The 12730-nt window shown below is 36.3% G+C and overlaps 1 protein-coding gene across 2 annotated transcripts in view; it reads right to left on the bottom strand.

Moving 5' to 3' along the window:
- Positions 1-12730, bottom strand: part of DIAPH3 (diaphanous related formin 3) — a 475029-nt gene that overhangs the window by 172815 nt on the left and 289484 nt on the right. For both annotated transcript variants that reach the window (XM_037038667.1, XM_037038668.1), the window contains one exon: positions 3621-3745. In XM_037038667.1, the coding sequence (XP_036894562.1) occupies positions 3621-3745 (125 nt within the window). The remainder of the gene's footprint in view (positions 1-3620; positions 3746-12730) is intronic.

Raw genomic sequence — 12730 nt, forward strand, 5'->3', positions numbered from 1 at the left:
AAATGAAATAGACAGTGATAAGTATGAAAAAATGCGTGATGTAATACAAAGTGGCAGAGGCTAATTTATGTTGCCTGGCCAGGGAAGTCCTGACTACGAAGCTGGCATGGACTGAAATGATTGAGGCGTGACTATGAAACAGCCATGAGAGCTAAGCTGTGGAACAGCCTTTGTGAGTGTAACAAAATTTCAGAGAAGAACAAGATCAATATAAATGGAAGATTCACAGAGGATGAGGAACAGGATATTATAACCTAAGTCTTCCAAGTTTGTTAAGAAGGGGTTAACTGAAAGACAGACAAGAGAGAAAGAAGTGAGGAGAGAGAAGATCAATTTAAGAAAAATCTGCTTTTATGTATCACCCAACTTCCCACTCCTGCAAATGGACAGTGTATTATACAAGTTTACATTTCACCCATTCCTCTCTTCTATTTTACTTCCTAACTATAGTTCAAGTAAATAAAAGTGTACTGAATTCCTTTACCTCAAAAATGCTCTATTTTATGCAGTGTGCAATATAGATAAGATGTCTTTCAAAAAATTTATTGAAATAGTTTTATCGTCTACAGAGTAATTTCAAAAGTGACTAAAACATTGTTATGTAGTGGAACACCAAAGAAAATGCAAAAATAAAGCTGGATTGCAAAACAAATTTAAAGACTATAACACAGAGAAGAGTCAGGTAACTTGTTACCTGTGTTGTGATAAATATAAAAACATAAATGTCTAGCAAAATGATTTTTTCCTAAGAGACTTGGAAGGGGTAGGAAGAAAAGAAAATAGAAAGATTAAGCCTTTTGCAAGGAGAATTTCAAGGACAATATTCTAGGATCTATTTTTTTTTCCTTAAAGCAAGAAATATACCAGAATTTGAAGGTCAGCAGAAAGGAACAAGTACTGCATGACACAAATCCTGGCATTTTCTTAAGTTTTTCACTGATAAGAATTTAATATGTATATTCACCTCACATAGAGTAGTTTGTGTATAACAATATTAATGACCTCACCTCAAATTTGTGTTAAACATTTTTCAAGCAAACACTTACAATGAAACTATTTTACTCTAATTAGATTTTTGAGCAGGCTTAGCAGTTGTAAAGTAACATCATTACTAAAAGTCAATGCTATATGGATGAAATAACTGTTCACGCTTTTTGAAGAATGTACTAAATTCACATTTTATACTAAGTATATGCAAAAAAAGCATGTATTGAGAAATAATACAAAATACTATAATTGAATGCTATTAGTCAAATTTTCTATAACAAAACTGTATCATAATTAAGACAATTTGATTAACAGATTATTTAATAGTTCACTAAATGATGACTGTTTACTCACACTGACTAGTTGTAAACTTGGATAATGTACCTATTCTGCCAGAATTGGTTGCTGAAGCAAACATCTGATATGTGCTTTAACTAACAAGCACTAAAAATTAAAACAAAGTTTGAGTGTTGATAACACAAACTTTGTTAAATATATCTCTGATTCATTGTGCATTTTCATTTCCAAATCTTCCATTTGCTAAGATCTAAGAAGCTCACAATCTGCTATTTTAATAGGATCTGTATAAATGAATTTAATATTCAAGATCTCATTTGTTGTCAGTCCTAATTAAAGTAAACAAAGCTTTGCAATGAATGAATTTAATTACTTGGATACTAGTATGTCTAAGAGGAAAAGCAAGCAAGTGCAGTCTAATCTCAGCAAAGAATATTTATGATCATAAGCTTTGTCAATAGCAAAGTGCACCAAGTGTTCATATATCTGATTTCCAAGAGATATGTGAATGCTAATCAGTTCATTAGAAGCTTCTAGGTTGTGATATTTAGTGACAGGATGTAGTAGCTTTCATGTCCATAGAGTACAATTGTACTCAGAATAAAAAATTGTTTCCAACAAAGCATCATCCTTCCAGTTTCTGATTTCCTGAGAGGTGCTTTTTATGAGCTGCATACCTTTCAAGAAGCCGCCATCATTCAGCTTCCTGTCATACGAATACAAGTGGTCCTATCTGCTGAGTATGGCTCTGAAACATTTACACTAAGCTCAGGAATTTATCTTGGGTTACATGTTCAAGGAACCCGACCTTCATAATTAATACACTCATGATGTATTGCCAGAAACTGTATGCAAGCAAAACCTTTTCTAAAATGCTATCTGTAGGGAACAATAATAAGTACTTCAATTAACAGTACTTCATGATTTAAATAAACTGTCATATACGAGTATTTTAATAATAAGATGACTGAGAAAAAAAGCTAAGGAGGCTGAAACTAATATAAATTTGCAATAACAAATTTTACAAATTTAGTTTTAAAAAGCATATGTTACCAAATGAGAAGGTACTGCAAAAATATTTTTGATAAATATAGACTTCATTTTTAGTTAAAAATACAAACAAAAAAAACCCCGGCCATCTCCAGTGCAGCAATAACAGCACCCGCCTCATAAAAGAAGAAACTGGATAAGCAGGAAAGCTAGGGAAGGAGCAAGCATATTAGCCTGGACTGACTGTCGCTGGAGTGTATTTTTATGATATTTCCCAAAAGATACAGCGAAGAAAGCTAAAATGGAACTAATTCACAATCAAGCTGAAAGCATATATAAGAAAATCTATGACAAGCCAAATAATAATTTTGTGATTTTCCAAATCTCAGGGGAGAAGTGACAGAGAGAGGAAAAGTGGTTATTTTACTTCAAGTAACTCCGTTTAAAATAAAATATTAGGAGTGTCTATTTATAACAGCTCATTTTAAAAGTGGGTTATCCTTTTATGTAGAATTCTGAAGTCCATATGGGATTTTAATAATGCATAGTAGTAATACTTCATTATAACACAAAAGATATCAGTCTCTAATTTCACAGATTGGTTTGCAAAGCAACTTAACATTAGTTTCAGGAAATAAAGTTTATTACTTCAATTACTCATTAGAGTTTAAGCCACAAAGTTAGCAAAACCAAAGATAATTGAATTCAAAAGAAACATTAAATGAAGTAGGACACAAGCCTCAAGCTATTAATTTTATATATGCATGTATATACACACACGTATATTTGTCCATTTTATCTGGGGTCTGGAGAATACCTTCACAAGTAATGATGGTGACAAACTCAATTTTGATTTTGGAACTACAGTATCTCTAAAGAAAATAGTCAAGTTTCTGAAACACAAGTTAATTTTTAGTATATACCAACACTTGAAATTAAGCTGAGTAGTCACTCCACTTTATAGTCTTTATCTGCTTCCTGAAACATTTCAAAATACCTAAATCACATCATCATGTTAGATTCAAGCTTCCTCAAATTGAGTTTTCATATCTTTTCAATCTAGCATGAACATTAGAAGGAAATAAGGCATGCGGAAGGAAGAAGATGAGAGAACATATTATCCAAGTTGATTTTGAAAAGGGGAAAAAATTGAAATCAACAGAATACATTTCTGTATTGTTCATGATAAATAAACACTTTGATAAATTTCCCTGTAAGAGCAAAAATTAAACCTATAATTTGGCACTATAGAAGGGTCTCTGGTTATGCAAGTATATTTAAAATGTTAAATATCTTCTAATTCTACATGACTGATAATTGAAGTTATTTAGACATCAAAAGGATATGGACATCTTTGTCACAAACTTATCATGCAAGTCCTCAGGAGGGGGAAAGGTTTCCAAGTCTCTCTCAAGCTGTTGAAGCTGCCTTCCCATCTGCTTCAAATTCTTTTCCAGCATTTCTACAGAGACTAAAAGAGAGTATATTAAATGCCTTGAAAAGATGAAATTATAATATATAAAAGGTAAAACAGTCTAGAAAAAATATTTGTGAAAAGTCTTACAATAAAAAATTACTATAATAAAGATAAATTTTTAAACCTTTCAATTTTTAAATCCAGAAATCAAGAAAATTATTAAGAGTCTTTAAGACTTTGGATGAAATTCAGAGCAGACCACATGAACAAGCTATATTTAGGAAATGTGTTTAAAATTAGAGTTCTTGACTTCTAAATATACTACAAAATAATCATCTATTCAAATGGACAAAGAAAGACTATGTTTCTAACATTAAATTAGTTTCCCTACAATTTTAACATTCTTCAATATCACAATCTCTTTGAGAGGGAACAGTGAGCACATGAAGAAAGTGGAGGAAGGGCTCTCCCTTGTCCAGGCTGGTCTACAGCGGGAATGACGGTGTCAGAGACTACTTGAGTAACCCGTGGAAAGGTGGGTATCAAGCTCTCTTCACAGGTACTGGGAGCACAATCTGTGGTCATTATCAAACAAAGATTTTCCATCTTTGACTTAAAGTTGCTCTCACAGTGCACTGGAAGGGACAAATGGTGAAGCAGGGCTCAGAGGCACTATCAGAATAGACTAGCCACCCAGCAGGACAGAGTTTAGGTATCACTTCCTAATGTCTTTGCATAGTCAACTTTAGAAGACATCAAGAAGAATTAACAACATGTAAGCACACAGTGGCTCAAACCAAATTCTTGGATATTTGCTTTAGGTTCACATGAATTTTAATTACAATTTGTTTTGATCCTCACTACTGTGAACTATACAAAATAATATTAAAAATGCACATCATAATTCCAGGTATGCTATGATTTTCAGGCTTCAGACTAATCCAGAGGAAGAGGTGTTAAGTTAGGTTTCACCTGTAAGAATTCAAATATCCTTGAAGGCAATTTAATTATCCAACCAAACGGATTGCGTTGAAAAAAATTATGGTTTGCAATCTTGGGTCAATAGAATGGAATAGAAGGGAGGCATGAAAAATGCTGTATAAGGACATGTACTCTTTTTATTTTTGTTTTTTAAACTACCTGCATACAAAATAACATTCGTTACTCTAACACGCCGATAGCTGTTAAGAAAACCTTAACGTATTTGGTTGTAAACACAATTAGCAGCTGATTCTCAGAGACACTGTTTAACGAGACCAATGACTGAACTCTTCAGAGAGTCACATGCAATAGCTGCACCTACAGAGCGACGGTACTTGAACCTTTGGCTCCCGCCGCAGTGAAGTTATGCGGGTGCATATTTTCTCCATGGTTTTTTGCTACTCATGTTTCCCCTTCCTGTGACCCTTAAAATTGAGACAATAATTCAAACAAGGGAGTATACAAAATATTTCTATCACAACAGGGTTTAGTGTGTTAATTCAATCAATTAATCTCATGTTCCTGATATATTGTGATGTAAGTCAATATAGGATTGGAAGAGTTTGTAAGCTGTACAACCACTTTATGCTATGAATCAAATTAAAAAAGAACTGCATTAGTATCATAATAATAGTAGCAGTAAGAATTATAATGGTTGTAGTAGTAATAACATATTGAAGAGTAAGCAGCAGCTAAAATTTACTGAATGTATATGTGTGTCAGGTACTGGCTTAGGTGTTCTGCATTAATTGTTTTAATCTTCACCAGGACACTCTGATACATACTATTATCCCCACTCTAGATGACAAAACTAGACTTGAGAGGGTGAGGTAAGCGTTAACCACAAAGTGGTAAAGCCAGAAACTGCACTCAGGCAGTTTAGTTCTAGGTGATATTTTTTAACCATTCAGCCATATAGAAATTATTAACTACAGACATTATTTTATTTTTACAACCCCTAGCTACCTATCTGTAACAACATTTAAGAACACATATAATTTTCATGAATGATGTTTTCTCTTTTTTTGATATATGAGTATTTTTGCCTAGTGCAATGCCAAGTAATCCATATATAGCCAAATCAAGGAGAATGTACCCAAGCATTCTGGCTGGCTGGATGACAAATAAATATGCTACTATATTTTTTTAATGAACACTTAAATATAATGTGGTAACACATCACTGAACAAAGCCACATACTTAAAATGTTATAATTTAGTCTGTGATCCAATTTTATTATGCACATACATCACATCTGGGACTGATAGAGAGAAAGCCCTAATAAAAATCTCCCACACGAACAAAAAGCGCAAGGCAGACAATGGGTGGGAACACAGCTGGACTGCTTTTTTCCTGGCACAAAATACATCACTCCAATGCCTACCACTTCTCCAACACCAACTGAGTACCTTCCAATTCAATTCAACTCATTTCAGACACTACCTGGAGTTAGCCCACGAGTTTGAGAACGCAGTCCCATGAAACTGCCATCATTTCACACAACAGTCCCAAGTCCCAAAGACCACCCATATTTCTGACAAATTGGCCATAAACATTTCACACGAATGTTCCCAAGTCCCCTCCCTCTTACAATACTTTCCACAATTTGCTAGGATGATTCAACAGAACACGGGAAAGCACTATACTCCCTATTAGCATTCAGAATACAACTCAGGAACAGCCAAACTGAAAACATGCATAGGGCAAGGAATGGAGAGGACGGGACAGGTGGTATAGAGCTTTCGCGCCCTTTCCAGGTGCACCACCCTCCCAGTACACAATGTGCTCACCAGAAAGAAGCTCCCTCAGTCTGACTGTTTCAGAGTTCTTAGGAAAGCTTGATTACACAGGCATGATTAATTAAACCATTGGCCATTAGTCATAAAACTTAACCTCCAGCCCCTCTTACCTTCCTGGAAATCAGAGAGTAGACTGATGATTCTAACCTTCTAAACACATGGTTGCTCTGGCAACCAGCCCCCCATTCTGAAACCTCTAGAGTCCCCCTGCCTACCATCTGCAGGGGAATCATCTCACTGCAACACAAAACGCACTATTACTTAAGAAACCCCAAAGCATCCTGGCTGGATAACAAATAAATATGCTACTATATTCTTTAAATGAACACTTAAATATAATGTGGTAACACACCATTCCTTTCCCTGTGCATGTATTCAATTGGCTACTCCTGAGTTGTATTCTTTACACTAATAGGGAGTATAGCGCTTTCCTGAGTTCTGTTGAATCATCCTAGCAAACTGTGGAAAGTATTGAAAGGGAGGGGGCGTGGGGACATCTGGGTTTTAGGAACTCTATGCCAGAAATCAAGAAAAAGACCAAGTATATATTTTTTACTATATCTCATGGATACAGAAGTGTGTGTCGGGTCAGAGGAGGACAGAACTCCAGTATCTGTGAGGAGGTAGAAGTGTAGTACATTTTTGATTAATGAGTTGTCATCCTCAGAGCAAACAGTGTGGGCTGTGTTGAGAGGAGGCCAGCTGCTTGTAACTGAACACTGAGCCATCCCAGTGAATAAGAGCTTCTCAGTAGAACGAGAGAAGAAGGGCATAAGGTTCAGAAGAAAGGTTTCTTAGGTGATCCTTTTAACTTTTCCAACTCCTTGGTAGCCAGTGGATCAGTAACCACATCATATCATTGTGATTTGAAGCAATTTCTCAATGGCTCAGTTTCCACATCAGTGGAATGGGTAGAATCCTACCTCATATTTTTACCTCACAGATCTCTCATAAAATGTCAGTATAAAACAGAAAACTATACTTGAATAAGAATTATTAAAAATAAATACATAAATAAAGTCAATATATATTGATATTTTTAACATAGGTTGTGACACAGAATGAAGAATTTTTAAAAAATAGAGTGCACTATGTAGTCTTAGCCTTATTCTTAGTAAAAAAAAAATGAAGAGCTTAACAACTGAAATACAAGTAGGTAACAGAATCAAAGAAAACGTAAATGATCATTATCACCATCACCCTGGAACAGTGTTTTAGAAGTCAGGCTAAAAAGAAAAGCTGCTCATTTCAACAGTAAAATATTGGGGATGACTGCAGTGTATTCAGACTTTTAAGGTCAACAGCATAAAACGTGGCCCTCCTTAAACAATGGCTCTGCGGCTGCTCTACGGAGGGAAACCCTGGCAGGCCATAGCTCATGCTTCATCAGCAGTCTCCCAATACAATACTTGTACATTGTCGTTCAGAGGACTTCTGCGCAACTGACCAACTTTCCACTGTTGGTTTGTAAATAAAGACCAAAGCACACCTGGAAGAAAGAAGGGCATGTAGATATTCTAGGTTAATAAAACAATCTAACGTTTGGGGTCTTCTGATAGGTAAAACTAAGGAGCATTTAAGAATTTCCTTAACGTTATTCCTTTTAAAATTATTTATTTGTTTATTTTTCGAGGGAGGAAGGAAGGGAGAAGAAGTAGAAGGAAAGGCACATCGAGGTCTGGTTTCCTCTCACGCACCAGTTACTGGGGACCTGGCCTGCAACCCAGGCATGTGCCCTGACTGGGAATTGATACGAGTTCCTTTATACATCTTCAAACATAATTTTAGCCACACTCTTCATATGTGTCAAGCTCTTTGAGGTCAGTGACAGTATTTTTTTTAATATTAGAAATCCGAACTACAGCAGAGAGTTTTAAATTGCACACTCTCAAATAAGTGATAATTTGCTGGTATACCCCCATGTGACCTGTGAATGAATTTTATCTTTTAACTTAGTCACATTTCTTGACCAAGAAGTTAATCTTATTTTCCTATTCCTTTTCATCATTTAGAAGCAACAGAACATAGCCATCATCAAACAAAGCTGATTAGATTCTTTTGAGGCAATTCTTGCATTTCACTCAGTTAACACCCAGACAGACATGGTGCCTCTGTCACGTCACACATCGAGTGGTCTCCTACTGTTTTTCTCCAGGGCCTTCTTCTCACTGTGCATGGGGGTTTCTTGACAAATATTAATGTAAAGATGTCCCCTCCCTGCTTAAAACCAGCCAGTAAACTGCTTCTACGACAAACCCCTTAGCTCCACTCCCATCTGGCTTGGCTCTATTACTTATTCAGCAATGTTTCCCTCTAAAACAACATCCTGCTTGTCCTTTCCCTACCTCATCTCTCTTCACCCACTCTGCGCCTGACTCTGGGAATAATGTCCATTTCCCTTGCCTCCTCCACCCAATTCATCCTATTCATACTTGATAATATGAGTTAAAAACTCCAGCCAGCCCCCGGGTAAGCTACCCCCACTACCCGTCATACCTGGTAAGCTGCCCTCACTACCCATCTTTGCAATTACTGTGCTCTATTCTTTTTATTTTTTCATGTGTCTTCCTCTCCCAAATGACTGGGATTTCCTTAAGGGAAAATGCCATATTTTAGTAATCTGTGTATTTTCAATTATATAACATAGTACAGACACTCAACGTTTGTTGAAGCAATGAATTTTGGATTTAACTTTTACCTTTTGAGGTAAAAGCAGTAAAAACAAATAGAGAAATACAACATATTAAATATCGAAAATCTTAAAATCTAAGACACAGATTCCTCATCATTATATAATACTGGTAGTCTAGATGTGTTAAAGAAGCTTTGAACAAAATCATAACTATAAATATTAAGTTTAATGCAATCATGGATATAGGCTTTCTGCAATATGATGGCTTCTTTGGTTTATCACATTAGAAAGGTGAATAGCGGTCACCACACATATTTAAGTAATCTTTGTAATGAAATAATAATCTTCTTTGAATATATCCTGAAATTGTTGATTATTTTATAACAAGCTTACAAAGAATGACACCCTTAAGTTTCATAATATATTCCACCGATACTAATTTCTTTAAAGAATGCTTAAACAATAACTTATTACCATAAAACAATTTAAACATTCAACCTAAATTAAACTTCCGACACTCAAACTGACACAATTATTTAGTGAAGGAAACTAGAGACTAGAACATTTCAGGCTCCCAACAAAACACTTTTTCCTAGAAGATTGTAATAATAAAAGTATTTTATAAAACTGTAAGAATATTTCATAAATGCAAGTTATGCACAAAACTTCTGTAGTATTAAAAAATCCCTACTACTAAGTAGGTCTATAACAAAATCTAAGTTCTAGAATACCATTATAAAACACATTACTATNTAGTGAAGGAAACTAGAGACTAGAACATTTCAGGCTCCCAACAAAACACTTTTTCCTAGAAGATTGTAATAATAAAAGTATTTTATAAAACTGTAAGAATATTTCATAAATGCAAGTTACGCACAAAACTTCTGTAGTATTAAAAAATCCCTACTACTAAGTAGGTCTATAACAAAATCTAAGTTCTAGAATACCATTATAAAACACATTACTATTTTGAAAATGTATGAAATTGAAACAAGATGGTAAAGAAGCACAAACTCAAAATAAATTGCAGCTTAGTTCATACCAAGAAAATATAAGTTGAAAGAAACAAAAGCCAGTTATCCTCACCAAGAGCCCTACCTTCCTCTACTCAGCTTTCCTTTCCTCCCTGAGTTCTGATTACTGATGGAACCCATAACACAAATACAGCATAATGTGCATCCCCCCGTTCATTTGCTGTGCTCTCTGCAGTGAGGGTTTTGCTGTGGCTGCTAATGTCACACCGCAAGAGAATGGCCTACATCTGCTGTGGAACCTGGAACGCGGACAGGGAGAGGGCAAGCAGAGGAAACCACGGGCACTGCCAGTGAAGGTGCCAGTCAGTTCTGTTGTCCCATTTCACTCTCACCAGGGAGACATAAGCAGCCTTATTCCTCAACTATGAAGAGGATTTAAAGGCCAAATAGCTTTTTAGAAAACAATATTAGTGGGAGAAGCGTGTCTCATAGCAAATCATGTTTTACATGTAATAATTTGAGAATCCCTTTCTATAAATAAGATGTTGAAGAACATGACAAATGTCAGACAAAAGTGGTCCATAACAGAGTTGTTTGTGACAGTGTCAAGATGTTCTCTCAGGATAGCAGTTCTGTCTGCATGTATACGGGAGGGAGGTGTTGTTGCTTTAAATGTGCTCCACTGTAAGTATGAAGGACAGATTGACTGACTTGCAAATTATGAGATGAGTTCTATTATACGGCGACTGGAGACCATGTTGTCTAACAAGTCCTGGCCTGTCCATCTCTGGACCTAAAAAATTCCAAATTTTTCCTCCTGGCTAGCTCTTTCCCCTGAACTCCAACTGTCCATCGGACATCTTTCCTTGATGTTTAAATAGACATTGGCAACTCACATTTTCAAAATGGAACTGCTCACCTTCCTCCTTGAGTCTACTCCCACATCATCTCAGTCAGTGGTGATTCCTCTCTTTCTGTCATATTCCACACACAATATGGCGATTCCATATTTCCAGTGATGGCCCAATCACTGGAAATCCTGTTGGTTCTACCTTCCATGTAGATTCACTGTCCAAACCCTTCCCACCGACCGCACTTGCTACCTCCTCCTGGCCTAAGCCAACATTTTTCTCTCCCCTGCATTATTATTATTAAAACCATCCAAATGGCTCTGCCCTTCTGCTATTGGTCCTTTACCTTTTTCCTCCAACACAACAGTGAAAACATCCTATGGGAATGAGAGTCAGATATCACTCTGCCCAAAACCCTTCCAACGGCTCCCCATCTCACAGTGAAGGCAAATCCTTACGATGGCCAGTAATGTCCTACAGGATCAGTCACCTTTCTGACCCATCTCCTAACACTCCGCCTTCCTCCCTCGGTTCCGACCCAGTTCCGTATCTTGGGGCCCACACACTTGTTCTTTCCTCTGCCTAGACTGCTTCTCTCCAATACTCAAAAGGCCCTGCGTCCTCGCACCTTCTTCAAGTTTTGCACAAAGGCCACCTCCTCTACAAGGCCTCTCTGACCACTCAACATAAATTCCAAACCACTCTGCCCTGGACTTCCAAAGCCAACTATCTGACATAATACACACTGACTGCTTTCTTTGGTGTATGCTCTGCATCCACCAACTACATGTAAACTTCCAGAGAGCTGAGAATTTTCTTTGTGATCATGTACTGTACCCAGGACCCCATATGGGGCCTGGGATGGAAGAGGCATTACATAACAACTCATGAAATAGTGAATGAGTAAATCTTATTTAAGACGCTGTTATTTTTTTTCCTGTCACTCAAAGTCAAGTCTCATGCTTGCTTATTCCAGTACCCAGGGCAATGTCTACTATGCAGTGAGAATGCAATAAATTTTGGGAGAACAGTTCTTTCCTTGTAGTGTCAAAATAAATAAAAGCTATTAATAAGCACTAGTACTTTTTTCCTTAAAGAACTGGCTTGACAAACAGCTGCTGAGAAGCTGCCACCACAGGGACAGACACATGGACATAATAAAGGGACTCCCTACGGAGCAGTGTGAAACCCACCCTTAAAGGTGACCTCTTCCAGAGGAGTGAACATTCCCTTTAGTTTTTTCTAAGGTAAGTAAACATCTTATTGGACATCTCTGTCACTTACATCACTTATCTTAAGTGTTAGTTCATATTTTCACAGGGCACTCCTTACTAACTCAGGGCTGATAAAATTGTTTTTTAAATAACATGTAAACACTTCCGTAAAAAACAATTAATCTCCAAGTTGTTGAAGAATTACTGGGAGACTAGTTCTTTTTAAAGGTTACTTAGTAATACAAACCCTTTTTCTACAGGGTTTCCACAAAGAAATCTTATCAAAGTTCAAATCTTATCAAAATAGAGTGTCAGGCCAAAGCACAGGAGGGAAAATAGAACACATTTTTCAAATTCTACTCCCTATGCTTGTATGTCCAGTTGATGAAAACACACTGAGCTGAACATTTATGATTTGTGTAATTTCCTATATGGATATTATTCTCTAATTTTTAGAAAAGTGTAAGAATTTCTCAGTAACATAAATCTATAAAGTTCTTGGCCTTACATTCTAAAGCTTGCGTAAGTGTCAGGTAAGACACAGTTGGTGTCTTATCCTGTGAGAATATATATTAAAAGTCTACACTA

This window comes from Sturnira hondurensis, unplaced genomic scaffold, assembly GCF_014824575.4.
Source record: "Sturnira hondurensis isolate 20B ecotype Veracruz unplaced genomic scaffold, ASM1482457v3 Scaffold0024805, whole genome shotgun sequence".
Taxonomy (NCBI): Eukaryota; Metazoa; Chordata; class Mammalia; order Chiroptera; family Phyllostomidae; genus Sturnira; species Sturnira hondurensis.